The sequence below is a fragment of the Bactrocera dorsalis genome, chromosome 1 (assembly GCF_023373825.1).
Source record: "Bactrocera dorsalis isolate Fly_Bdor chromosome 1, ASM2337382v1, whole genome shotgun sequence".
In the NCBI taxonomy this organism is placed as follows: Eukaryota; Metazoa; Arthropoda; class Insecta; order Diptera; family Tephritidae; genus Bactrocera; species Bactrocera dorsalis.
The window spans coordinates 12655074-12682309 of record NC_064303.1 but is presented as its reverse complement, the minus strand read 5'-3'; the positions used below and the strand labels follow the sequence as shown (position 1 = coordinate 12682309).

Here is a 27236-nt window from a genome sequence, read left to right as displayed (position 1 = left end):
GCATAATTGAATTTGAAATTCTTACACAACACTGACGCAAAATTTGTTTATATTCTGTTTATTTTGTGTTGACAATTTTATGCATACTTAATCGCACTAAAATATATGAAAATGAAGCTTCACATGGATGTGTGTTTAAGGATGTTTGTGTGACATATGTATGTGAGTAATTGGTTCCAAAAGGTATTGGTGTGAGAGCGCAAGCAAGCTGCTGTTGTGTGTGTTCCATTGCTGGGCAAAGTAGCACTAGACTACTATTTCTATGAGATTTTAATTTGTAACGGTAAATGGTCTACATACATATACATATGTATATATTTGCAATTAGTTGTCGAACTAAAAATCACATGAAATGAAAATCTTTGCCATCAATGCCCCGAAGCAATAAAGCAAATTTTATCTTTATTTCCACAAACACACACACACACATTTTGGAATACTTTTCAGCTTTAAGTTATATTTTTGCAACTCAAGTGCTTTATTGATGTCAACAATTTGCCAAAGTGGCCGGCCATCTGCTTTTGACTTTTACGCTTCGCAAATGTTGACTTTCCCTTTGCTAATTGCAAGAAATATTAGCGCTTAAAGTCGTGCTATTTTTATAAAATTGGCTTAGTCATGCGCATTTGCATATACATACATACATACATTGGCGTACATACGTGTATGTGTGTGTGAAAAAATCACTTTCAAATTTATGCACTTGAAAACTTTTAATTGAAAACCAAGAATGAGCGCATTTAATGTCGTTTTGCAATCGCAAGCAAGCATTCCGATTTCCCGTTAGCAGCAGCCATGTTGGCATTGAGCGATGTCGGCTGGATTAAAGTGTAGTGAGTGTGCATTAGGGTGGCACTTAGTGAATTTGTATACCCTAAATAGCTGTTTGACGCCAAATGAAGATTCCAAGTGCAGTCAGGTCCTTGTCCACCAGATCTTTCCAACGGAGTTGCGGTCTTCCTCTGCTTCCCCCGGCGGGTACTACGTTGATGGTAAATAGTGTTAATCTGGTTCCAAGATAGCCGTAATCTATGACTTCGAAGTTATGGCTGTCAACAGGGAGGTGGGATCCAAGTCGCGAGTGCGACGACTATTTGTTTGATGACTAAAGATATTTCGTCTTGCCCTCTATCACCACCAGATCCATTTGCTTTGGTTCGTTATAAAGGAGAGGAGAGGTCCTTTCCGATCCTGACGGAACTTTCGGTATTGGTCAACATCATGTTGAAAATCTGGTCGATTTTCCAAATCTAAAGCCACAGTTCGCTCGATAGAACCTTAGGTGCGATGTTGGAGAGGCTTATCCCACGGTAGCTGGTGAAGTTTGTGGGGTCTCCCGTTTTGTGGATTGAGCTGGTCATACTTAAATTCCAATCGTCGGGCATGCTTTCGTCCGACCATATTCTACAATGCTCCTTATCAGTTCTTCGCCGTCGTGTTTGGATAGCTCGGCGGCAGTCCATCGACCTCCGTCTGCTCTTCAGACGGGTAATTGCTATTCGAATTTCTTCATGGTTGAGCAATGGAACGTCCGCTCCACCGACAACGATTGGGGAATCGAGTTCACCATCTCCTGGTGTTATGCTTTCTCTGCCATTCATCAGGCTAGAGATGCGTTCCCTTCATAATGTTAATATGCTCTGAGCATCAGACACTAGACCACCTCTGGGGGTTTTACAAGATAATGCTCCGGTCTCGAAACCTTCTGTTAGTCGCCGCATTTTTCTGTAGAGTTTTCGAGTATTACCACTGTCGGCCAGCCTGTCAAGCTCTTCGTACTCACGCATTTCGGTCTCGCTTTCCTCTGCTACTATCGGTATCTATTCCAACTCACACATGTTATGGTCGATTGTAACGTTGCGAGTTAGGCAGTCTCTTTTTTCTCCACTTCGGCACGACATTACCCATCGTACCAGCTGTTCTTTTGCATTTAACAAACACCAATGTTTTCGCTTGCAACTGTAGGTAAGGAGCTTGAAATGCCGTCCCACAGTTACCCTATACCGAGTTGCTGATGAGTGCTCTCAGAGAACAGTAGTGCAAGTCGAGTAGAAAATCGTTCGGCTGCCTGTTGTGATTACAGTTTTTCGACGTCGAACTTTCCTTGTGGTTGATGACATGCAGATGGTGGTCCGAGTCAATGCTAAGACCTTGAAGCGTACGGACGTCTAAAACACTGAAGACGTGTCTTCCGTCTATCACAACATGATTGATCTGGTTGACAGCCAGGTAGCTTGTTGAATTTCCTTATATTACCTGAAAATTAGGATCCATTGTTCACAAAAATTTCTTATCTAGCATACAATTCCCAAAACGTGAGAACCACCCTAACAAACTCAAATATCGCACATACACTCCAACAAATACCGACATCGACAATCACACCTTTGCCAGCTCTCTTCGTATCTGATAAGTTTCACATTTAATTTATGGCGCTCAATTAAGTCACCGTTGAATTTGCTTACACTCCAATCAACGCCTTTTATACCACCCCACTACTCAACACTGAGGCAAGCGTCTTCCATTGTTAGCAGCAAATATTTGAGATTTCGGCATAATGCGCTATTACTCCATCTCCTTACCCTTTACCTCTGCAATCTCCACCAAACTGCTCCGTCGACAATCGACTCATTACTCTTTGTCTCACAATTATTTTGCATTTTCCGCCTACACAACAACAACACACGCACACATGCATACAAACTTCCGAGCAGCTTGCCAACTCTTTACAGAATTTTCCCCCACTCAAGGGAAGAGCATTGTCAGCTAAGGGGAATTTATGCGTTTAGCTTCGTCACTGACATAGTCGCCACAAGTAACCATTCGCCAACCCGCTCATCAGCCCAACAGTCATCCAAAACCCCATCGCACTCGTATTTAAAGTTAATAAGCAGCAAGTTGCTGTCAGCGCCATCGTCGCCTTGTCGTAATCATCGTCGTCGCCACAGAATTTCAGTTAGTCTCACATATTCTAGGAAGTCCTTCAATCCTTCCACGTGTGGCGGGCGCCCATGTGTTCTCGGCTCTTTAGATGTGAGTTTGTGAGCATGTAATACGTCTCTACTACTTCGATGGCAAGGATAGCAGCTAAAAGCTCACACATATGCACCTGTGCGTCAGATTGCTTTCTAAACAACACTACCAGAGGACGGTTGGAAAAACCCGAGAGGAACTGCATGGCATTTTCTTGTTTATGACGTACCTATTATGTCCCGAAGATCTGTTACTGAACCCAGGTTGGCAATAGTCAATAATATATTGTATATAGTTTTGAGTAACGAAAAGACTTCTATCTGGACTATCTTTTCTATGGCTCACACGTTTATCCTTCGGGTGGAATAGAGGTCTTTTTCTTCCTCTGCTTCTCCCGGCGGTTGCTGCGCTGAATACTCTCAGAGCTGGAGTACTTTCATCCATTCGGACGACATGGCCTAGTCAGTTGTCTCTCAATTCGATGAACTATGTTAATGTCGTCCTATATCTCACACAGCTCATCGTTCCATCTTTTGCGGTATTCGCCCTTCCCAATGCGCAAAGGACCGTCGCAAAACCTTTCTCTCGAAAACTTGTTACGTCGACTCATCAGATGTTGTCATCGTCCATGACTCTACACCATATAGCAGGACAGGGATGATGGTTGACTTGTAAAGTTTGGTTTTTGTTCGTTTAGAGAGGACTTTACTTCTCAATTGCTTACTCAATCCGAAGCAGCACCTGTTGGCATGAGTTATTAGAGAAATTATCTGCGGTTTTGAAGTTATTACTGTCAACAGAGATGTGGAAGCCAAGTAGCCAAGTCGCAAGTCGCGACGACTATTTATTTGATGACAAAAGATATTTTGTCTTACCCTCGTTCACTACCAAACCCATTTGCTTTGCTTCCTTATCCAGTCTGGACAAAGCGGAAGTGACGGCGTGGTTGTTGAGGCCATCATCGGCATACGTCAGTAGCTGGCTCGGAGAGGACCCTCCGATCCCGACGGAGCTTTTGGTATTGCTCAACGTCAGTTTACACATGTTGATGAAAGCAGCTTTAAAGTCGACAAAGGTGGAAGTTCACTCAAGTGAGAAAAGTTCTCTGAGCGCCATTCACTTGGAAGTGACCAGAAACGATTCTTTTTCATATAGCTCAATCAGCTCAAGACTTCCGGTCTTAGAACAAGTGTCCTCTGGGTAGGCAAAAAACATCTGTTTGAAGCCGAGATCAAGTGAGAAAGCGAATCATTCCTCCCCAGGGTTGTGGGGTTTTGGACTTGGCCAGAAAGCTTTTCCAATGAAAAGAACAAAACAGCCTATTACGAGGTATTGCTTAACCTTGTTAATACAATATCAAGGACATAAACTATGAAACAATTGATTACTGACATTGGACTCAGAGAATATGATTTGATCAGTGTACATTTTATTTCAAACCTTCTCAAATCTTTTCATTTTATTCAGTAATAAAAATCTTTGTTATTTTTAACTTCACTAATAACCTCTAACCTTCTCAAATCCAATCATTGTTCAAATTTTCTTACAGGGCAAACTTCGAAGTAATTGCGTCAGTGTATGGCGTAACTTGTACGACAACAGTTTTGTCTACGAAGCTTTGGAAATCCTTTAATCCCACTAATTACATTTTGTGCTTGCCTGCGATTAACTCAAAAGCAAAGGAGCCTATTGGATAACCGGTGGTAAAATTTAACAATTGAATATAGAGGACGGGACTTAGGAAAATACTATACTTGAAATGGAAATATGGTTATCGATACATCTCACCATATTTTAAGCCATAACATATGCTTCCACATGTAAGTGATATTACAAAAGGTATACCCCAGATATATTGGTATAATTAATTACACCTTCAGATACAAAATAAACAAACAGAAAGACAATTGAAGTGAACATTGAATAAAGTGGGTTGTTTGACGAGGCTTCTAAAGATCCCAAAACAGTTGCGACGCTGGCAACCGTACTAAGAAACCCAAAAACAATGTCATAAAATCATTGCTTGAGAGTGTTAAACTCAAGTAGAGCTGTAGATGACTCCGCTAGGCCCTTGCACCATAATTCTTTTACTATTTAGACATTTTAAGACTGTCCTTGCGAACACAAGCAACAATAAGGTGCTTGAGAATGATTGAGATTAACAGTTAGAGATCTTACTGACTTCGTTGGAATATTGGAAGCATCAGGGAAAACCAATTTGAAAGATCAATTGGGCCTAAGAAAGTGAAAGTACGATTGATTCCAAAATCACTAAATTTTTTCTAGAACCAGCGTCGCGTTAACGTCTGTGAAACAATGCTTTCCGACTACTAGGTTGTCATGAAACGTATTATTTCTGGCGATGAGTCCTGGATCTATGTTTACGATCCGGAAACAGACGATCAATCAGCCGAATATCGTGGCAAAGTTGAGCCGAATCCGAAAAACCCAATTCAAGGCAGGACAAAAATCAAGTGTATGTTGACAGTTTTTTTCGATGTTCCAGATATGGTGCCTTCCTTCTGATCGGACAAATTGTCAACAAGAAATACTATTTGAGTGTTATGTATCGTTTAAGCGAAGCTATTTGTAAAAAGAGACCGTAGGCCCATAACCTACAACTGATTACGAGGTCATATAACGGTAGACCCAGGAAACATGCTATTTTGACGGGGTCGGACCGTAGGAGGAGGGTTTTAGATGAGTGGAGTTTACTGGGCCTACAGAATTCAGATCAAAGTTGCGAAAAGATAATTACCAAGACAGCCGATGTTACGTTATCGGATTTGACCCGGTTTTTTCCCGGCCAAGTACCGTTATTGTTGAGTTTTAGGTTTAGTTTTTTTAAATCTCTCACCGTAGCCCACCGCTTTCGTTTGACTTTGTAGTCGCAGAATGTACACTTGTAGCAATTTGGAGTAATGCTGAGGAAGTTACTAGTCCTTGGTCGGGTAAATATCCAGGTTCGTTCGGGTTGTGTAGACCCGACTGTGGTGAGAATGGTCATCGGTGTCAAGCTATCCATTCATTGAATTAACAGTGATGCTATTTAAAAGAGTAAATATCAACAGGGCTGTGGTCTTTTTAAGTACTATAAAATATACTTTATCAAGGGAACTTTCCTAAAAGGATTGTGGTCTCTATAACACACCGAGTTGGCATCAGACTTAGAACTGGGTTTTTGTTGAGGTTTGCACTGCGACCTATTGTCTATTGTGTCATTCTTTCACTTGTACTCAGATATGTACAGAACTGTAATATATTCCTCCAACTGACTATTCGTTGCTGAAGTGATGGGATCTATGTCTAGATCATCGATCCAGGAGCCTTAAATCTGCCTTAACACATTGCTGTGCAATCAAGAATCAGGTGCTCGAGAGTTTCCGGTTCGACGTCGCTAAACCAGCCGTTTGCCCAAGAGTCTATGCCCATGTTGAAGCGCTGTTTTTTCAGCCTACAATGTTGGATCCAGTCTAAGTCAAAGTACGGAATGATGCCCACGATAGTCTATATATGACTAAGTTGTGTCGAAATTTGCAGACTCAGACATAATTTTCGAAAATCAAATATTTTATGCAATAACAACAATATTTGGCAGTTTACCCCATCTAGACTGAAATACCGAGTTTATATGACTTGCAATCATGCAAGCCAAAATGTAACGTCGGAGCCCCTCTAAGTTATTTATATAAATGATCAGATGTGAGTAGATTTAGCCATGCCCGTCTGTATCTCTGTATATATGCAAACCAGTGCCTTAGCTTTAGAGCTATCGATCTGAAATTTTGCATATGCCTTTTTCTTCCCAAGAAGCTGTTTATTTGTCAGAATTGCCGATATCCGACCACTATAGGGCATAGCCACCATACAAACTAATCAATAAAAGTCAAAAGTCTTTGTATGGAAAACTTTGTTATTTGACAATATATCTTCACGAAACTTGGTACGGATTATATTTCAAGACAACGCTATAACTTCCAAACAAATTCTTCAGATCGGACCACTATAGCATATAGCTGTCATACAAACTGAACAATCAAACTCAAGTCCTTGTATGGAAAACTTTTTTATTTGACAAGATATCTTCACGAAATTTGACACAGATTTTTGTTCAAGGTAACGCCACAATCTGCGAATATATTGTTCAGATCGGGCTACTATAACATACAGCTGCCATACAAACTGACCATTCAAAATCAAGCTAAAAACTCTTTATACAATTTTACGCGATAAGAAATACATCTGTGCTGGATATTATAACGTCACTGCTGCCGAACTTTACTTTTTTCTTGTTTTCTACAAATTTTAACCTCAAAAAATTTATTTTTCAAAATCCAAGCGCCAAGTTGTATTAATATTTGTAGAAATTTCGATATAAATGTACTTAAGTCCATATGTATAAGTAATTAAACATGTATGTAGGTGTGTACAGACACACAAAAGAAAGTTTTGCGCCACAACTTTTGCACACCGAAACTTTGCAACGAGCGCACCACGCTCAACCACCGGAAATCCACCTTTTATGCTTTGATTGGTGATTTAACTGCCGCAGCGGGGGTAAATTGGCGGCAGTGGAATGCAATAATGTCGCTTACCATTTATTTGCCTCAACCGGTGTACTGCTGTTGGGCACCACTACAACAACACCAGCACACATACTCCACCACACACCAGTTGGCAAGCGCTTACCCTTCTACGTCAGAGTGGCAATGCAAAACCGCCTCCCTTAGCACATAATTTATAAGTAGTATGTACATATGTATATGTGTGTGCGTGGTTGTGTGTGCGCTGGCGTTCACCTGCCTGCTTTGGCATTTGCTATGCTGTGTTTGCTGCTTTAATTAATTGCTTTTGTCATCACTTTGAATCTTGACATTACATCGTTACCAATTTGCTTAATAGTTGTCATTATTGCTTGTGTTGTTGTTGCTATTGCTATTTTTGTTGTCGCTTTTGCTATTGTTGTTGTTGCTATCGCTATTTTTGTTGTTGATATTTCATTTGTTTTTGTTGCTATTTTCTCCGTTCGGCTCTTCAGTCGGTTAATTGCCGATTTTCCTTCTTTTGCTGTGAGTTGATTTGTAATTTATAAAGTTTAATTTATTATGCTTAACCCTGTCAAGGCGAATGTATTATTTATTAAACATTGATTTAAGACACTAACAATTTGATGTGGGCCATTAATCTTCATGGATGGTGAATGCAAGGTGAAAGGTAAGCACTTAAATATTCAACATAACCTTAAACGATTATCGAGGAACGAAAAATATATAAATTCAGTCCGATCATTTTTCATTAGCTAAAAAAACCCCTTAGAACCCTTCCAACAAGGCTGGATACAAAAGAACCTCGATATATGCATGAGAAACAAGTTAACGCCAAACGCCTCACGGACCGAATTTTCATATTCGGAACGCTGCTGAATCGCAACAAAAGCAATCCATTTCTGAAGCAGATGGGTACAGGTGATGAAAAGTGAGTCACTTATGAAAAAGTCCAGTAAACACGATTGTGATCGGATCGCTGTGAGCTGTGGTCAACGGTGGCCAAGCCAGACACGACGTTCAGGAAGATATTGCTATCTCGCCTAACTATAAGCATGTCATCGTATATAGAAACTCGTACCATTCGAGATTCCATCTTCTTCGATACTCATCGCTCATGCGAACGTCTTGAAAGATATTGCGAAGAACCCTTCTTTCGAATGCTCCAAGTACTTTCTAATCTCGGGTTGTCATTGTACATGATTATGCGCCGTATAATTGAACGGGAATAATGGGAGACTCATAGAGCTTAATTTTTGTTCGTCGAGAGACGGAGCTGCTTCTCAATTACCTACTGATCCGAATGTACCATCTGTTCGCAAGAGTTATTCCGTGGTTGATCTCCAGGCTTAAATTAGTGGTGGAATTTAAGCTGATTCGGATATTTACAAAGTCCCTAACTTTTTCAAATTTATAGCTGCCAACAGGGACGTAGTTCCCAAGACATGAAGAATCTTTGTATGTGGCCAGCATCTACTTTGTCTTGCTATCGTTCACAACAAGACCAACGGATAGATTTTTCCTAATTTTAACGGGGCTGATGGTGGTGCTTAACGCCATTGTGTTTCACAGAGATACCAAAAATATATATGGCGTCGAATAAGCAGCTCGTATCATAGTGCTGTCGAAAGCGGCTTTGAAATCGGCAAAAAGGTTATGGATGCCGATCTGTCGAAAGACCCTTATATGCGATATTAAGAAGGCTGATCTCTCTTCTTGTGGAAAGAGCAGAGTATACTCATATTCCAATCATTGAACAGATAGACATACGTTGGCATCCTTACCTTCCCTTACTTTAAGAAAACTAAAGTCTAAATATCATATAGAAAGTTTAGAAGTTGATCATCATAGATGTGTTGCTGTCATTTAAAGAAACTCCAAGTCCTTTGGAGCCTTCTTGGACAAGCTTAGACTTGATAGACTTAAGTCGAAAAATCTAGTCCTTTGGAGCTTTGTCGGACAAGCATGATGATAGATTTAATTCGAAAACTCTAGATACATATTTTGAGGGCAGTCGCTATCCAAAACACTAAACTCTCAATCCGGGGCTTGGTTTAGACATATCTCTTTGGCAGAATAAAGAGAAAGGGAAAATTTTTTCTCAGGTGATATGAAGAGTTTTGAAGCTGTCGAGCTCCAGACGGCACTCTAAACGTCATCGATAATAAAAGTAATTATTAAAAATACTCTCGTATAAGAATTGACTTCTTTATACTCATAATAACCGACACTCTACATAAACTACCACGCAAAATTGGTCGATTTTAAAAAATCTCAAAAACAAAAAAAAAAAAACGGTTTACAAAACAACTCCATTAAAACAAGCCACAAACAAGAGCGCTTGCATGATAATGGCAGGCATATTTATGACATTATTGGCGGCTTCACAGTACACGAGGTTATACAACCATACTTATAATATATATATTTACACATTCATAAGTAGATTCATATTTAGGAGGACTTATAAAAAATCAAAACAAGGGTTGTCGCCGAAACACAGTAAATCAAATAATCAACTAGCAACGGGTCGGTCACGTGTCACACGACGCACTTCCATAACGGAAAACACAACAAAACACAAGCGGAAATCAGCAATGCATGTAGTTCCCAGGAATTTGCCACGCCACCACTACCCCGCTCCTTGGACGGCAGCCAACACTTTTTGAATAGCGGAAAAAGATTTTTAAGTGTTATTATTTTTGAACAAGTGTTCGACCAAACGGCCAGCGGAACAGGTTGATAAGCCGGTTAAGGACTGCTGGCGATATACAGTCATACAAATAATATTGCTAAGTAGAGTATGTGAGTTTCTTTTTTGTTAAAAGCCAGTGTGATTTGCGGTGCGTGTGTCGGGGGATTTCGAGATTGAGTTGTGCCTGTCGCGGCGTGAGATGGTATCGGCAATTTGCGAACGTCCGCCTGATTGCAAATGTGTGTGGGTAGGATTACAGTGATAATGCAATAATTGCAAATTGATTTTTGGAAGTTTTCTTATGCCATTTCTGATTTCTTTGAAAATATATTTCTATAATGAAAATACTGGAACTAAAAATTTAAAAATAAATGATTATTAAAAATATACTTACGGTTATATAACTAAGAAAAGTGGCGATTCCGACTGCTTATACCCTTCACAGATGTATTTTAAAGGGAATAAAAACACCTTTTTCTTGATTCTGATCATTCAGTTTGTATGACAGATATTTGCTATAGTGGTTCAATACTAAAAATTTATTTGCAGATTATAGCGTTGACTTGGGAAATGATTCATTTAAGCTTTTATGAATATACTGTGCCCAAAATGATGAGACTATGTCTAAAAAATATGTTTACAAGTCGTATAGTGAGTTCCAAGCCGGCCGTGAACGTGTCGAAGACGAAGAGCGTCCAGGGCGACCATCCACCTCAACCGACGAAGCTCACGTTCAACAAATCAAAGATTTGGCGTTGAAAAACCGTCGATTAACAATTAGAGACCTTGCTGATGAAGTTGGCATATCGAAAGGCTCAGCCAATACCATTTTGAAGGATGTTTTGGGCCGCAACCGCGTCAAATCTCAACTGGTACCGAAAACATTGAATATTAAAAAAAAAAAGGCGTCGCGTTGAAGTGTGTGAAACGATGCTTTCCGACTACCAGGGTATCATGAAACGCATTATAACTGGCGATGAGACTTGAATCTATGCTTATGACCCCGAAACAACTGATCAATCGAGCGAATATCGTGCCAAAAGAGAGCCGAGATCAAAAAAATCGCGCTAAAGTCGCTCAAAAATCAAGGTCATGTTGACTGTTTTCTTCGATTATCGTGGTGTTGTGCATTATGAATTCCTTCCAACTGGTCAAACAGTCAACAAGGAATATTATTTGAACGTTATGCGTCGTTTGCGTAACGCTATCCGCCTAAAAACGCCGAAATTGTGGAAAGACAACTCTTGGTTTTTACACCACGATAATGCACCATCCCATACTGCCCTCGTAATTCGTGATGATTTCGCCAAAAACTCAACCCATATCGTTCCGCAACCACCGTATTCACCTGACTTGGCTCCGCGCGACTTCTGGCTGTTCACCAAGCTCAAAAGACCGCTCCGGGGACACCGTTTTTATACGATAGAGGAGATTCAAGCGGCAGGGAAGACGGAACTGAAGGCCATCCCGGAAAGTGACTACAACCCGTGTTTCGAAGATTGGAAAATCCGTTGGCATAAGTACATTGCATAGGGAGGGGATTACTTTGAAGGGGATGAAATTGATTTGGAAGAACAAATAAAGAATTTTCAAAATAAATACTTACCTTATTTTTTGGGCACAGTAGTGTCTTGTCAAGTAATAAAGTTCTTCATTCAAGAACTCGATTTTGATAGGTCAGTTTGTATGTCAGCTTTATCCAAAAGGGTAAAACTGAGCTTGGTAAGCTTGTGCCAAGTAAGAGCCAGTAAGATTCTGATTATGGTGTACTGGAAACCCGAAACGGATCAGTTTGACAAAGAGCTGGTGAAGCCAGAATTCTGTCACCTCAGTAGGTAAGAGTGACATCTCGTTAAGACCGTCGTAATTTTTTTTGTCCGCCCAAGACACGAGATCCAGCTGCCACTGAAGAAAAACTTTAAAACTCGCCGAATCAAGAATATATTACCCAACCAAAACGAGCAGAAGAGGAATCCCTAGAAAAGTGCAAGAGTATCGTGCAAAAAATGAAGATGGAGCGGCACAACTAGACGAACTCTTCGGCGTCATCAAGAGTTACCGCAGAAACTGGCTTATCACAAAAAAAAAGAAAAGGCGAGGACATCTAAGCAGACGCATCACGACCCACGAGTCAATAATATCGAAACGGCGCGCGGCAAGCCCTGTGGAACCTCGAGAATCCGTGCGACCACGAAATAAAAACGACGCCCAAAAATTTTGTCTAAAAAATATCATGCAAACGAAGGAGCAGCGGAGAAAGCACATAAAAACGCAAAATAGAGACTTCAAGGGAGTAATATAGCTGCCAGTCAGAGAGCAATAATAGGCCCAAACGATAATCAGAGGCCTTGGTCATAAATCCAGCAGAATGTAAAGCTAGGCCGAGGTCCTTAAGAATATCCATAGCAAAGTAGATCTTAAAGAATCAGAGGTGTAGATCAAAGGAATCCACAAAACAAGAGCCGAGACTCTACTATTACAGCGGGAGAAGGGACAGTCAACGAAAGCCAGCTTCTGCGAGGCACTCAAGACCACCCTTAAAGAATCTGCAACTGTAGCCGACCTTAAATCAAAGGCTACTATAGAGATAAGAGACCTCGACTCGCTTACAACAAAAGAGAAAGTAGCGCTAAAGGACCCCATCGAAGGCTTGACGATAAACGCATTAAAATTAAAAGTAAATAATACCCAAAAATATTAAAAAAAAGTATCTACGCATACATACAATATGTATATAAAATACTTACAAGTCAAAACTTTAAGCATAACCACACATTTCATAGTAATATCACTCAAAACTTTGCGTAGCTGTCATAATTAAAACTATTAGCAGTTCGCACCGAACACACAAGAGGCATAAAACCAAATGGTAGAACAGCAAACAATTGTCCGACAAAGCATTTGTACGCAAATTAACAAAACTTTTAAGTATAATTGTGCTAAATTAGTTGTCAGCGTCAAAATGTGCCACTAAAGGACTAAAGTTTACATCGGTTGCTAGCTCATAGGGCTGCCAACGCGCCACAGTTTGTAGCTGTAAGTGTCGCTTGCGGCACAGCAAAGTACTCGTCATTATTTTGGTGGGCTGCTGTGGTCGAAAGAGGTTGTAATGCTGCGCTGTAAGTATGTCTGCTTGAAATTGTTGGCCAAAAACATCACCATAAAATGAAAATAAAAGTGAGGTTATATTATCTCTGTGACTTTATAAATTTTGAGTTTGGCCTTAAAGTACTTAAATACAGCTGCGTGCATAAAAATGTGACCCCGGCTAGGTTGAGCTAACGAAAAACTAACCATTTTAGTGGCAGATTTTTATTGAAGAAATCTGCATTGGAGAGTTCGAAAACTACCATAATATAGTCTAAACTTATTAGACCTTATTTAGAGTGCCTACCAGAGACCAAATCTGGGTTATTATTCATACTGTAATTACACAAATAATTCGAAAGAATGCTGTCAAATTTACAGCTCTTGGCCGTATAGAAATCCGAGCCCGCTCCCATTACGTTAATCCGACTATCTTGGGAACAGAAAAGTGGGGGTCCGTGAATGTCACTTAAAGTTCTTGTTGGTGTTGTTGTTGTAACAGGTACCTGATACCCGTTGGGTTGGTAAGGATTAGATAAGTTATCATCGAAGTCATCCAACGGTAGGCTCAACAAACGTGCTATTTCGACGGGGACGGATCAGGGATGAGATGAGTAGGGTTAAATAGGCAAGCAAAGAGGTGGCTAGTGTCATGCGGGGACTCGTTGACTGAACAAATGTTTGATATATCAGAGTCGTTTCTGTGTAAGTACGAGTTTAATCTCCAGAACGAAGCTGCGCAAGAGTCGCTCTCATTTCTCGCAGCAACTCGAGCTCTTCGTCTGCAATGGGCAGTTGTTTAACTCAAGTACGCCTTTCACTGAGAGAAAGGATGTTAATGGGTCCACTATCAATGGCGGTCGGTGCATACGAGAAGTTAGTTGAGTCCGAAATCTGGTCGGCGTATTGTTTTATGTCGTCGACGTACTTTATTTTATTTATAGTTTTACCTCGGTACGGATCATTGTCGACCGCTCAAGTAGTCCATAGTCCACCTATTTAGTCCTGGAGGGAGCGTAGACTTTTCGATGTGTTACGCTACGATGTTCGCCCTCTCGTTGGGAGGTTTTTGGTTTGGGCCATGAACCATCTGGACGTTTATGACGTTAAGTGCTGTAGTGATGCTGTGCACTTTTCGGAAGCTATGCTGGTGGTTTGCTGGGCTCAGGTGGTGCGTGAAGGCCGGGAGTACAAGGCCTCAAGTGTCTTCAGTACTGACGAGAGAAGAAGTTATCGGACGATAGAACTACCCTTTGTTGGCGGGTTTCCCAGGTTTCTGTAGTGGAACCACTCTTCCGATTTTCCCCATATCGGGTATTTGACAGGTTGAGGACCTTGGTGAAGAAGCTCACTGCTGTCGAGCCTAGCGGCTTTAGGATCAGCATGATAATTCCATCAGGCCAATGGATTTGTACGATTTTGCTTTGTTAATGATACTCTGAACCTTTTGGCATTTTGATCAGGTGTCGGGTAGCACATCGTTTGGCTTTGTCTACCAAGGGATGCAGTGTAAATTGCTGGCTAAAATAGCGCGCGCACTTCTTCGGGTCAGAAGAGGTATGTTCATTGAATTGGTTTTCAACTTGACCATCATGTCTCTTCGGTTTAAATAAAGCCCAAAGTTTACTCAAACCGATGGAGAGGTTGCGGGACTTCAAGTCCATTTTGTTGGCTTCTGTAGATATACCATTTGCCGAATCTCCGAATTGAGAACCTCACAATTAATCCTTCGAGGATAACATGGGATTCGGCTGGGAAATTGGCGTGGAGTTCTTCGATTCTTCCAGCCGGGGTGAAACGAGCGGTAGCAGCTGCGATCGCCTTGCGGAATTGACATTCGCCAACAATTACGTCCGTAAGAAAGGGTAGTGCAGTGAAGATGCTCTCATTAAATTCTGTGAAGCCGGCCCAGTTAGCATTGTTAAAGTTAACGAAGGTGCGGTTGTCCACACAAATAAAGTCGGGAGGTTTCTTAATCGAGATAATTATGAGCAAAAGGTTCCGATGTGAATGTTAGCATAGGTCGCTATGTTATGCTATTTATCAAACCACCGTTAGCGATAGTAATATCGGGCGATCGTCCATACTTCTAGTTTGAGTCAAAGAAGAATTCCGACTTAAGACATGTTGGAAGAATTCTCCACATAAACCATGAGAATATTCAGGGTGCAACAGAAGTTAACTTTTTTCTTGTAACAAATATATTTTGAACCACATTTTCCTTTCAAAAACATTGAAATGGTTTTTAAAAGGGTTGTTTTATAAAAATAAATATATAAATGTATTTATAATTATTAATAAATACACAAATGTGTTTATAATTACGTTCAAAAATTTTTCACCAACAAATTAATTTGTTTACAGCTTAGTTGCGACCCTCAAATGACCCGAATAGTGAGACAAAAGAAAATCACTAAACCGCAATATCATATTTTACTATATTTACAAGTCATTAGTGCAGTATTATTGAGAAATTTAATTAAAAATCAAAATAAAGCGCTCGCTCACCTTCCTTGCGAGAGAAAAAAATGCACTTCCCGACGCTGATTCGTAATCTCATCGTTGACAGTAGATGGAAGACAATATTCATAAATTATTAATGTGCCAAGAGGACAAAAGCGATTTGCCAAAATATTTGCCGACCACCACATTAATAACGCTGACATCAACAACAACAACAGCATTAGTAGTAGCAGCAGCCAACAAGTAATGCATGCATATGAATAATAAAGCAAGAAACGCAAATCCCCGCAACAAATAATTGAGCCTGCCTTGTGATTCATGAAGCATAGCAGTTCATTGATTTTTCTTCTCTAACAACAATGTGCACACAGTAATAAGTGTGGCTTGTGTGCTTTTGCCAGTCACAAGAATAAACCCTCATGCGCCTACGATACATGTCAGCGGCAATAAACTCGAGAAAGTACACACACACACACATTCGCACTTATAGTTGTGGAACAAAACAGCTGCTGACAAAACTATTAGCCGGGCGACTTTTTCTTTTTTGCCACCTCCAGCACACTGCATTTGGGCACTCACAGTTTGTGCGTATGTATGTATGTATGCATGGCTAGCGCACGTCACAAGGGTAGCTGCTGCCATGGCAGATATGAATTTGAAATCTGTACTGACATGATTTGCAGAAAGCCTTCAGCAGCAAGACAAATAGGTTGTAGTTGTTGTGGATGGCAGGCGGTCCAACATGGCTTGAGTGCAGGAATCAAACTCAAGAGTAAATGATAAATTATTAGGGCGATTGTTAATTTGATGACACTCAAACCGAAACCGGATTATCTTTATGTCCGTCGTATTATAATCGCTTAGCGCTTACAAATATACAGCGTTTGAGCTGCGATACACATACACCGGCTTTTGGAGTGCAATTTCGGAGAACAATGGCGGATAAATGAAGCGTTTTATTTTGATTGTTTGTGAGATTTAATACGGCAAAGTCATTTAGTTCGCAGTTATTAAGAAATTAATGCATATTATAGTATAAAAAGCAAATTATAAGTGAAATGAAGAACTTACTTGTGTTTGCACATACAAAGGGTTATGTCTGCTGCTGTAGCTCCCATTTCGTTTGTGCGAATATTACACTTAATTCATTATATTTATTGTAATAGTTGTAGACAAATCAATCGATAAACCTTTACTAACACTTTTTGTCTATAATAAATGTATTTCACAAAAATATTTTACATTTTTCACAATTTTGTTTGACATTTGACATTTTCAAGCAAATTGGTGCAATTAACGGATTTTACAAATGACAACGGAAGAGCATGTCTTCAGAGTTGCATAGCGTCGTTTAGCGTTGGCAAAATTTTAAGTACGCTGATAGAAAAATTCTGTGAATAAAATTCTTTACCTAATAGAAAAGTCGTAGATAGAAATTATTTGTAACAAAACGTTTAATTATTTTAAAAAAGTGCTGATTATGCTAAAAAGCTTTTGTTAATCACTAATTCACTAATATTTTCTCACATATACAACACCCTGTGTTTTGTTTATTCTTCACACATGACAAGCCATGAACACAGCCAACAAAACAGCTGAGCAGAAAACAATGCAGTTTCTTTATTGCACAAGGGAATTTTTTCATGCTATTGAAATTGACTTGGAATGTACTTATATTATAGAAGAATTATGAATAAATTAGAATTCCTTCATGAAGCCATTCACATATGTGGTACAAATTTGCTCTAAAAATATATTAACTCACAAAATTTGTTGTATAAAGGGAAAAGTTTTAGGTTGGCCACTTTTTCTCCCACTAGCGGAAATCCAATGTTAACAACATTGCATCAACACGCTCTTACAATTTTTAACGTCCCGCGTGTTTTGCTGCATTTTACAAGTGAAGAAATACAAATCAGTGAATTTTGTATAAATATTTTACTAAATAACAGAAAGTGTTAAAAATGTCGACCTCGCTGCAGGAGCAATTGCAGCGGCTGGCCGTGCCGCAGACTATGACATTGGCTGATTCGCGTTCGAAAGCTTCCGTACTCTTCGATCGCAAAGAAGCTGGCACTAAAACACGGCGTATCATATATGAAATAGGTTTGGCAGGTTTGCAGGAACTCATCGCACTGAATCCCATCTTTCAGACTTTTGAAAATACCCTCTTCAATGAAACCACAATTGATTTGGAACGTTCCGTTGAGCAGAAAGACGTTAATATACTACTCGATCGCAATATCAGTAAATTCCTACAACACTTGTCGCCATACTTCTTGTTGCGCCCCACGCTCATGTGTTTGGAATGGTTAATACGTCGTTTTCATATACAAGAATATAATCGCAATGCGCTACTAGCTTTGGCATTGCCATATCACGAAACGAATACGTTCATATTAATATTACAAGTGATACGTATTAAACAAGCCGATCAAGAATGGAATTGGTTGCATCCATTGCAAAAACCCGGTGTGCCTGTGCCGAAAACAGTGCTAATCAATCGAGCGGCAAGCGATGTAGCCTTCTTGAAATTCGTTTGCCAAGCAACATTGGACGCTGTAAAAGAGTTGGGCACACGTGCCAACTCGTTGCAAACACAACTGAATTTTTATGCTTCCGTTGTGGTTGGCGCACTTGAACACGCGGCGAGAGTAGAGGAGTGGCATATAATTACTATACTACCTTCACTACTTAAGGGTTTACAATCTGAAGTATTGGATTTTGCAGCGGCTTCTTATATTGTGGGCACACAATTGGTGGCGCGTACACCGATAACTCCGAAATTGTGTAATGCTTTGGTAGAGCGTGCTGCATCTGTGTCCTTGGAACGTTTACGTCAAACAGCGATCTTATTTCTAGTATTTTTGTTTGATAAGCAGCATCGCGCTAAGCCGCAATTCAGTGAAAATACTTTATTGCATTTGGCAACACAAAAATGGTTTATCGCAAATTTGGCCGCCTTGGCTAAAAGCAATGTATATTTGCATGCATTGTATGTAGCGCTGTTGCAACAAGCGCTGAGCGCCATACAAGCCGAGCACAAAGATTCGGAAGCTTTGAAATCGTTTCTGGAACGTTTATTAAATGAGGTGGCGCTAAATGATGATTCGGCGCAGGAAATAATTAAGTAAGTGCTTCTAATTTGTTTTTAAATATTTTTTTTTTACTATTTTAGTATAATGTCGCACATCACACAAATATATGTATATTTTTTTGTTTTAGCGCTTTTCTAAATGCATACGAAGAGCAGCCGTTGTCACCACAGAAAGCGTTACAGGACGGTGAAATGATTGAGCTCAGTTCGGACGACGACGAGGAAATGGTAAATAATAATAGCAATTTCCAGGCTTGGTATTCTGAATACTTGCGTAAGCTCGAACGAAAATATCCAGTCGCATTCGATCACACCATAAAAGAGGGTCTAACCTCAAATTCACAAGAATTCGCCAGCAAACGCAGTGTGCTTAAAATGGCCTTAGGTAAATATCATATGGTTTTTATTGTTAATATTTACTAGAATTGGTGCGAAATTTACAGGTTTCCGTTTGAAAACGTTTGATTCAAGCGCCACCGATATCTACGAACAACTCTACCACCACACAGCCAAAATACGCGCCTTTGCCGTGCAAACACTTTTAGCAAACTTGCGCGATTACAGCGCGCGTCCACAAAATCTGCATTTACTGCGGGAATGCCTCGCCGACCGCATAGCTGACGACAGTGAATTGGTTGTTAAAGAAATATTGAAGTTACCAACGGCAGAATTTGTGCAAGTGTTAGGCGCTGATAAGGTAGCCGAAGCTTTAATTGCCATTTTGAATAAAGTGCAACAAGATGCCGAGCACTGGGCGCCTTTAACAGCAGTGACCGTGCAGCATTTGACAAGCCGCGAGATTGTGGAGACTTACGACACTAACATAATACTGTTAGCTTTAATGCCGCTGCTCTTCCCAGACAGCAGCAGCAGCAATACCTTTCAGGCCATTACTAGCATACTCAAAAGTCCGCTAAGCGCGAAGATTGGCTTCTTGCAAGAGCTGCAATTGGTGCGTGATAGTGAAAGCTTCAATGCCGTGGAATTCAAAAAACAATTTCTCGATGTTATCTCCAAATCAACAGCTACGCCGACGGGTTTGAGTCTCTTCCACAGCGCAGAGACGCATGGTGAACGCATCTTCAAGAACGCTTTACATTTTTCACACTTCTTGTTGTTGGCCACTGCATGCTTGAAAACCGATTTGACTGGCACCGAAGCGGGTTACGTATTCACCCAAATACGCACAACCTATCGACGCTTTCGCGTGCGTCAACTCGAAAGCAAACAATGGGATATGGTCGAGAAAGAGAAATGCATACCGTTGCAATTGTTCTCCGATTTTATCGTTTCGCTCGCGCAACATACACATTTCGAGCATCTCTTCGAGTGGGAGCAAATACACGATGATCTACGCACATTTTTCGACATTTTCAACCTACTCGCCGAAGAGGGTTTCCAACAAACCAAAGCGGCCGCACAGCAAACCGAATGGCTCCGTACTCTAAAAGAAGTTTTCGACCACATCTTCGACAACGCGCAGCAAAAGTTGGAATTCCTCAGCAATTTCTATGTATATGAGAGCAATGCCGCACTTGGCGCCGACTATGCGCTGCTGCGTTTGCGCGCCTTCAAGCTAACCAATGCGCTATTCAAAAATAAAAACAACAAGTTGCACATCAACACCTCACACGTGTTTCGCATAGCTAGCGCTTTGAATGCGCCCTCGGAGACAACGCGCCTGCAAGCGCTCGAAACACTACAAGTGTTAAAGGCGTGCGCGGAACTAAGCGCTCCGCTACAGCACTTTGTCGACAGCATACTGGCGCGCAGCTATGAGTTTAGCATGGATCACGAGCAATTCCCACTCATACTCTACACCATACTGAAGCCGACGCATAAGAAGCAACAGCCGCAAAGCGTGAAAGTGTTGCGCGAAATTGTGCAGCTGGTCACCGCCGAGGATGCGCTCAAACATGCCGCATTCACCGCGCAGATACTGAAAACGCTCAAGCATATAGACGATGCCAGTTTGCTCATCGACTTGATACCGCTGGGCGCGCGCACGCTCACGCAGACGCAAGTCGAGGACGCCTTGTTGCTTTTGCCGCAACCCTACAGCACCATATTGCAATTGATATGCGATCGCTTTGACCATCAAACCATCGGCACGGTGCTATTGGATCAACCAGCCGCTTGGCAATTCATCGTGCAGCTATTCGGCGCGCACAATGTATACATACAACATGGCGGTAAATTGCGCGCAGTGCCGTGTGTGCTGCTCGAGGCGCTCGACGAGTACTGCTACGAACAGATACCGCAAAATTACAAAACCGACTTGATCAAATTGATTGTGCAAACGATGGCCGCTACCGACACCGATGCCGTCTTCTTAAGCGCCAATAAATTGTTGAAGCGTTGCAGCATCAACTGCGCGCCATTGGTGGAATTGTTAGCGCAAATGTCGCGCATTGTCGAAAACAATGAGGCGAGTGCTGGCGCGGCGGCTAAGCGCAAGTCAAATGCCACATCGGCCACCAAGCGCGATGCGGAAACACAAAACCAACTCACAACGCAAGTCACCACCAAGGCGTGGAAGCAAGGCGTCGCCTTGTTGGAACTGCTCGAGCACAAGAAAAAGCTCGAGGAAGCCGAGCAGCTGCTGCCCGCGCTCTTCGATTTGCTGCGCTTCTGTTTGGAATTGGAGGAGCAAGCTGTGGTGGAGTACACCAAACAGCTGACGCTCTCTACGCTGCTGCATTGCTGTCAGCTGGCGCAAGCGTCCGGCGTACAATTGGCGAAAGTGTTGCCCAAGTCCACGTTCCGCATCGATTTGATTGTGCAGTGTGTGCGCGGCGCGCAAAATCCACAAACGCAAAATAATGCTTTGGTGTTGTTGTCACATTGCGCGGCGCTCTTTCCGCACCAGGTGCTGCATAGCGTGGTGGATGTCTTCACATTTATGGGCTCGTCGGTGGTGCGTCACGATGATGCCTTCAGCTTTCACATCATCAATAATGTGATCGAATCGATTGTGCCGATTTTGGTGCGTTCACGGCATGCCGACGGCGCTGTGGATAACACGAGCACCGTCGAGCTGGTCATACCGGTGCTGAAGGTGTTCTCCGACATACTCTTGGACGTGCCGGAGCACCGCCGTTTGTCGCTCTACAGCAAACTGCTGCTGACGCTCGGCGCCGAGCAGTTCTTATGGATTTTCCTTTGTATAGTCTTCGAAGCGCATGTGCTGGAGGATGAGAAGCAGCGTCTCTCGCAGCGCAAGCACAAGAATGATAAGCCCAGCGGCCCAGCAGCGGCGGCGGCCGAGAAGTACTCCAAACGTTTGGAAATCTGTCTGGACCTGACCAACCAATTTGCGCCCGAAATTACGCTCGACACTTGCATTGAGCTGCTCGGTTATATCAAATCATTGCCGATGGATAAAGCGGATAAGGAAGAGGCTAAAGGCAAAGCTAAGAAAACTATCGACGCCACCGAGCAGTGCTTGTTCGATGTGAAGTGTCGCACCGCCAAACAATTGCGTCACTACAAATACGTGATTATGCAATACCTTTCGGGTATTTCGAGTTCACCACAATTTTTGCGTAAGATCGCCTTGCTCAGCGATGCCGAACAGTTGGCCATAAAGCCATATTATCAAAATTTCATCATAAAAACACTCTCGTACATACCGTTAGTGAATACAGCCATCGAAACTGTTGAGGAAACATCACAATTGAAATTCTGGAAAGTCATACTCCATCATCTGCACGATGTGTTGGACAATGCCATCTCATTGCTATCGCCGGATATGTTCCTCGTGGTCGTATACGGTCTCATGCGTCATCAATTGGTCTCCATACGCAAGAAAGTCATCGAATTGCTCATTAATAAACTACAACAACGTGATGGCTACTTCGATCGCAGTGATCCACAAAATTTCTATAATCTTCTAGAGCCGCTTAGTGATATCACCATGGGCATACTGACCCAACACGAGTCGTCGTCCGCCACACCGGGCACTGCTTCACCTTCCACGCCCACCAATGAGTTGGTTTTCCTGCAGCAGACCGCGCTCATTGCCATCAAGCTCTTATCGAAAATGTTTGCTTTGCAACATATTAAAGAGTTCAAGGAGATACTCGCACATCTCATCAAGGTGCTGAAGCAACGTTCGAAGATTTCGAAAATCGTCTTGGCTACAGTGGTGCTCACCATTATAGAGATCTCGTCGAACTTGAAGGCTCACTCGTTGGCTCTGCTGCCGAAATATATGCCTCAAATGGTAGATATTCTACAGGATCAAGCGAAATTAGTGCAGTCTCAGCTGCCGGATAATGTCTGCATCGCTATCATAACAGGTGAGTGACTACAAAATTGAAAAAGAAACTTTTAAATAGTATTTAGGAATTAAATTCTTAACCTCAAAGTGGTCAAAAACTTCAAAAGCTTTACAGAGCCTAGAAAAAATATAAAAATATCCCTGGATTAATCTCCTCGGACTGTAAAGATTTAACTATCTTTATCTCGAAACTCCCACAGTCGCTAGAGGGAGTTTCTATAACCTCGTACGCTGATGATTGTACGATATTGACGTCGGGCAATGGAATCGATGGCATGTGTTCAAAGGTAAACGGCTACCTCTCCGACCTTTCTCGCTTCGGAACTTAACACTCTCCCCCACCAAATCCACAGCGACCATATTTACAACCTCGACGAAAGAATACAGACTTGACCTTAATATTGGTGTCGATGGTTTGGTTCACTCCTCATAGAACCGCTATTATCGCCAAAGTACAGAGCCGCAACAAAATACTCAAGTCGCTAGTCGGCCGAACATGGGGAAAAGATCAAAGAAACGTTGTTGTCAACTTACAAGGCAACCGGCCGGCCGGCCCCAACTACGCCGCATCAATATTGTCGCCTGGATGCAGTGGAACGCAGACGAGATAGCTTCAGACTTGTCAGAATACTGTATTCTGGACTTCGACAGATGGGTCCCATCGAACACCATCATAGTAAGGCCAGTATGCTCCCAGTTAACGAGCATAATGAACTCCTCTCCAGGCAGTTCCTATTGGGATGCTTTCGCAGAAATGCAGACCAATGGCTCGAGTTGCCGCGAGAAGCGAGAGTAACTCTTGCGTAGCTTCGATCTGGATACAGTAGCGGGTTAAACTGCTACTTATCCAGAATAGCTCCGACATATCCAATATAAGTCTGCGTGCAAGGAGCCTCCGCATGACACTGGGCACCTGCTTGCATGCCCCACCAACCCCACTCATCTAACACTCCTCTCCCTTTGGCCCGACCCCGTCGAAACAGCACGTTTCTTGGGCCTTCCGTTAGATGACGTCGACGGACTAAGCATCCGCTAGAACAACAAAAACAACAACGTATCTTGACGAGAAAAGATCGGGTCCAAAATTACATGTCTATATTTCAATAACTCAGCTTGTCACGCTGCTCATTTATATAGGTTCTCCGTTTCCTTTAAGACTTCAAACTTCGTGCCAGTTTTAATATAGTTTAGGATACAAAAAAAAAACTTGGCTCCCATTAAAACTTAAAATTAACATTTCTCGGAACTCTTTCCAGGCACGCAAAAACTCTTCGAATCGCTGCCACTCTTCCTGGGACCGTATGTCGTCGACGTCATAACCGCCTTGAGTACAATTTCCGCCAACATCAGCGCACAACAATCGGAACGCGATCAGCGCGCCGCCACCGCCCTACATCGCATCAGCACAATTTGGTCGAAGATCGCCAGCGATGTGCCGGTCCGCATACTGGTGCCCAGCTGTGAAAAGGCCTATCGCAAGCTAATGGCTGCACACAATTACGCCGATATCGCTGTGCTCATGCAACTACTGCCCGAATGCATAAATAAATCACCGAGCGCCGACCTGACAGCCGTACAAAGCGAATTGGGCGCATTCTTCTTGCACACCCTGGAATTCCGCCTGCAGGTGCGCAACAATTGTGAGCGTGAACGTGTCGCCAGCACTGAGACGGTCATCATTGATGCATTCGTCACATGGGTGCTGAAACTATCCGAAAGCAGTTTCCGTCCATACTACCAGAAAGTCTACGAATGGGCCATCAAACAGCGCGCCGAACGTGAAACCATACTCACCTACTTCTTGCTGACCAAGAAAATTGCCGAAGCGCTCAAGACGCTCTTCTCGCTTTTTGCACGTGACATCATCGATGATGCGGCGAATTTGCTCAATGTATATAATGCGACAAAGCAAAATATCGAAGCCGACCAGGAGGCACTCACTAGCGATATTGTCAAATCCATTTTGAGCACGCTTTACACGCTCTTCCTGCACGACAGCAAGGGTTTCGTGAACAATCGACGCTTTGAGGTGCTTATGCAGCCGCTGGTCGATCAGTTGGAGAATCGTTTGGTGTTGGAGAGCGAAGAATTGCAACAGGCTTTGCAGATGTGTGTCGCCCAACTGGCTGCGGCCGCCTCCAATGACATAATGTGGAAGCAACTGAACTATCAGGTGTTGATGAAGACACGCACCAATGTGCCGGAGGTGCGCATATTGTCCTTCAATTGTTGCCTGGAGATTGCACGTAAGTTGGGTGAAGACTTTACGCCACTACTGCCGGAAACGGTGCCTTTCGTGGCTGAGCTGTTGGAAGATGAGAATCAACGTGTCGAGAAGAATACACGCAAGGCGGTGCAAGAGTTGGAGAATATACTTGGTGAATCGTTGCAGAGTTACTTATAAGTTTGCTGATAGAAGATTTGAAAAATGTCTTAGAACTTTTAATAAATATTTGACGAAGATCTGCATGAAGTAATGCATCCATGCTGGTTTTAAAATATAACAAACATTTACTTTACAAAAATTTTATTATAAAAATTGGTATTCAGGAGCGTCGTACATCAATCAAATGCTTGAAAACTAACTATCATCAATCAAATTTGAAATTTCAAGCACGCATCAATCAAATTAGAAATTCCAAGCGCGCATGAATCAAATTTGATATTTCAAGCACACATCAATCAAGAAAAAAAGTTCAAGCACTTGTCAATCAAATAAGATAAGCTATAGTTTAGTTTTAAAGCAATATTTCTCAGCATCAAGCAAAGTAATTCAAGCGCACTATCTTCAATCAAAAATTTATATTTTAATTTCAAGCACCCTTCAAGCAATTTCGCTAGTTGTTTAGATGAAATAAGTTTTGGTTTTGTTGAAAATAATTTATAAAACATCAAGCAAGTTAATGCAGGCGAACAATCTCCAATCAAATATTTTCTTTCACTTCAAGCACCCATCAAGCAATTTGAAAAATTCTTTAAAAGCAATGTGGTGAAACAGTCTTAGTTTTAAAATAATTTTTCAACATCAAGCAAGGTAATGCGGGCGAACAATCTTCAATCAATTAATTTTTTAACTTCAAGCAGTCATCAATCAATTTGGAAAATTCTTTAATTGTAATATTTGTGATGTTTTGGCGCAGTTTTGAAACAATTTTTTAACAACAGGAAAAGAAATTCGTGCGTACTATCATCAATCAAATATTTTAAATTTCATTTTGCATCAATCAGACATTCATATGTATGAAGTTCAAAAGCAAAATTTTACCATAAAATCTCTTAACGAAATAGTAGAACAATCTTCATGAGAATCATCAATCAATCAAATTTTTTAATTTTAATTTTACATCAATCAGACACCGAAATTACCATTAAGCAAAGTAGAACAATTTTGACGTAAAATCTTCAATCAAAACTGCAGATCAATCAATGCGAACCACCATCAATCAAATATTTTAATTTTACATCAATCAGACAGTATAATTCACATCAAGCTCAGAAGCATAATTCTACTTTATAATATTCAATCAAAGTAGCAGAACAATTTTCACACGAATCATCAATCAATCAAATGTTTTAAATTGAGTTTTGTATCAATCATATACTGAAATTGCGGTCAAGCAAAGTAGAACAATTTTGACTTAAAATCTTCAATCAAAACTGCAGATCAATCTTAATGCGAACCACCATCAATCAAATATTTTAAATTTAATTTTACATCAATCAGACGGTGTAATTCGCATCAAGCTCAGAAGCACAATTTTACCTTATAGTCTGCAATCAAAACTGCAGATCAATCTTCAAGCAAACCAACATCAATCAAATAGTTTGAATTTCATTTAACCATACATCAATCAGACACTGAAATTCACAGTCAAGCACAGTGGAATAATTTTATCTTAAAATCTTCAATCAAAATTGCAGTTCAATCATTAAATCGAATAAGCGAGATTACATCAATCAAATAACAATCATAATCGTATCCATCAATCAAATAAATCAATAATATCATCAAGCAAATTGCAGCAGGTAAGTTTTGCAGGAGTTTACTGATATAGCCTAGACTACTCAATTCTTTCATTTCTTGTGACCTGCCAA

The 27236-nt window shown here is 41.3% G+C and overlaps 1 protein-coding gene and 1 long non-coding RNA gene across 2 annotated transcripts in view; one reads left to right on the top strand and one right to left on the bottom strand.

Annotated features, from left to right (window-relative positions):
• Positions 1-17049, bottom strand: part of LOC125780353 (uncharacterized) — a 111721-nt gene extending 94672 nt beyond the window's left edge. The window contains exon 1 of the long non-coding RNA XR_007423745.1: positions 16834-17049. This is a non-coding gene — a long non-coding RNA (uncharacterized LOC125780353). The remainder of the gene's footprint in view (positions 1-16833) is intronic.
• A 557-nt stretch (positions 17050-17606) lies between these two features.
• Positions 17607-25648, top strand: LOC105227280 (HEAT repeat-containing protein 1 homolog). Its single transcript, XM_049446738.1, has 4 exons — positions 17607-18892; positions 18988-19244; positions 19303-23160; positions 24398-25648. The coding sequence occupies exons 1-4, from the start codon at positions 17727-17729 to the stop codon at positions 25543-25545; spliced, it is 6429 nt and encodes a 2142-aa protein (XP_049302695.1). The 5' UTR covers positions 17607-17726; the 3' UTR covers positions 25546-25648.
• Positions 25649-27236: the final 1588 nt, after the last annotated feature.

Excerpts from the sequence above, each read along its gene's own strand:
- LOC105227280 (XM_049446738.1), top strand. The coding sequence starts at position 17,727 with ATGTCGACCTCGCTGCAGGAGCAATTGCAGCGGCTGGCCGTGCCGCAG. Across the intron at positions 18,893-18,987 it reads TCGGCGCAGGAAATAATTAA|CGCTTTTCTAAATGCATACG; the intron begins GTAAGTGCTTCT and ends TTTTTGTTTTAG. Across the intron at positions 23,161-24,397 it reads CTGCATCGCTATCATAACAG|GCACGCAAAAACTCTTCGAA; the intron begins GTGAGTGACTAC and ends AACTCTTTCCAG.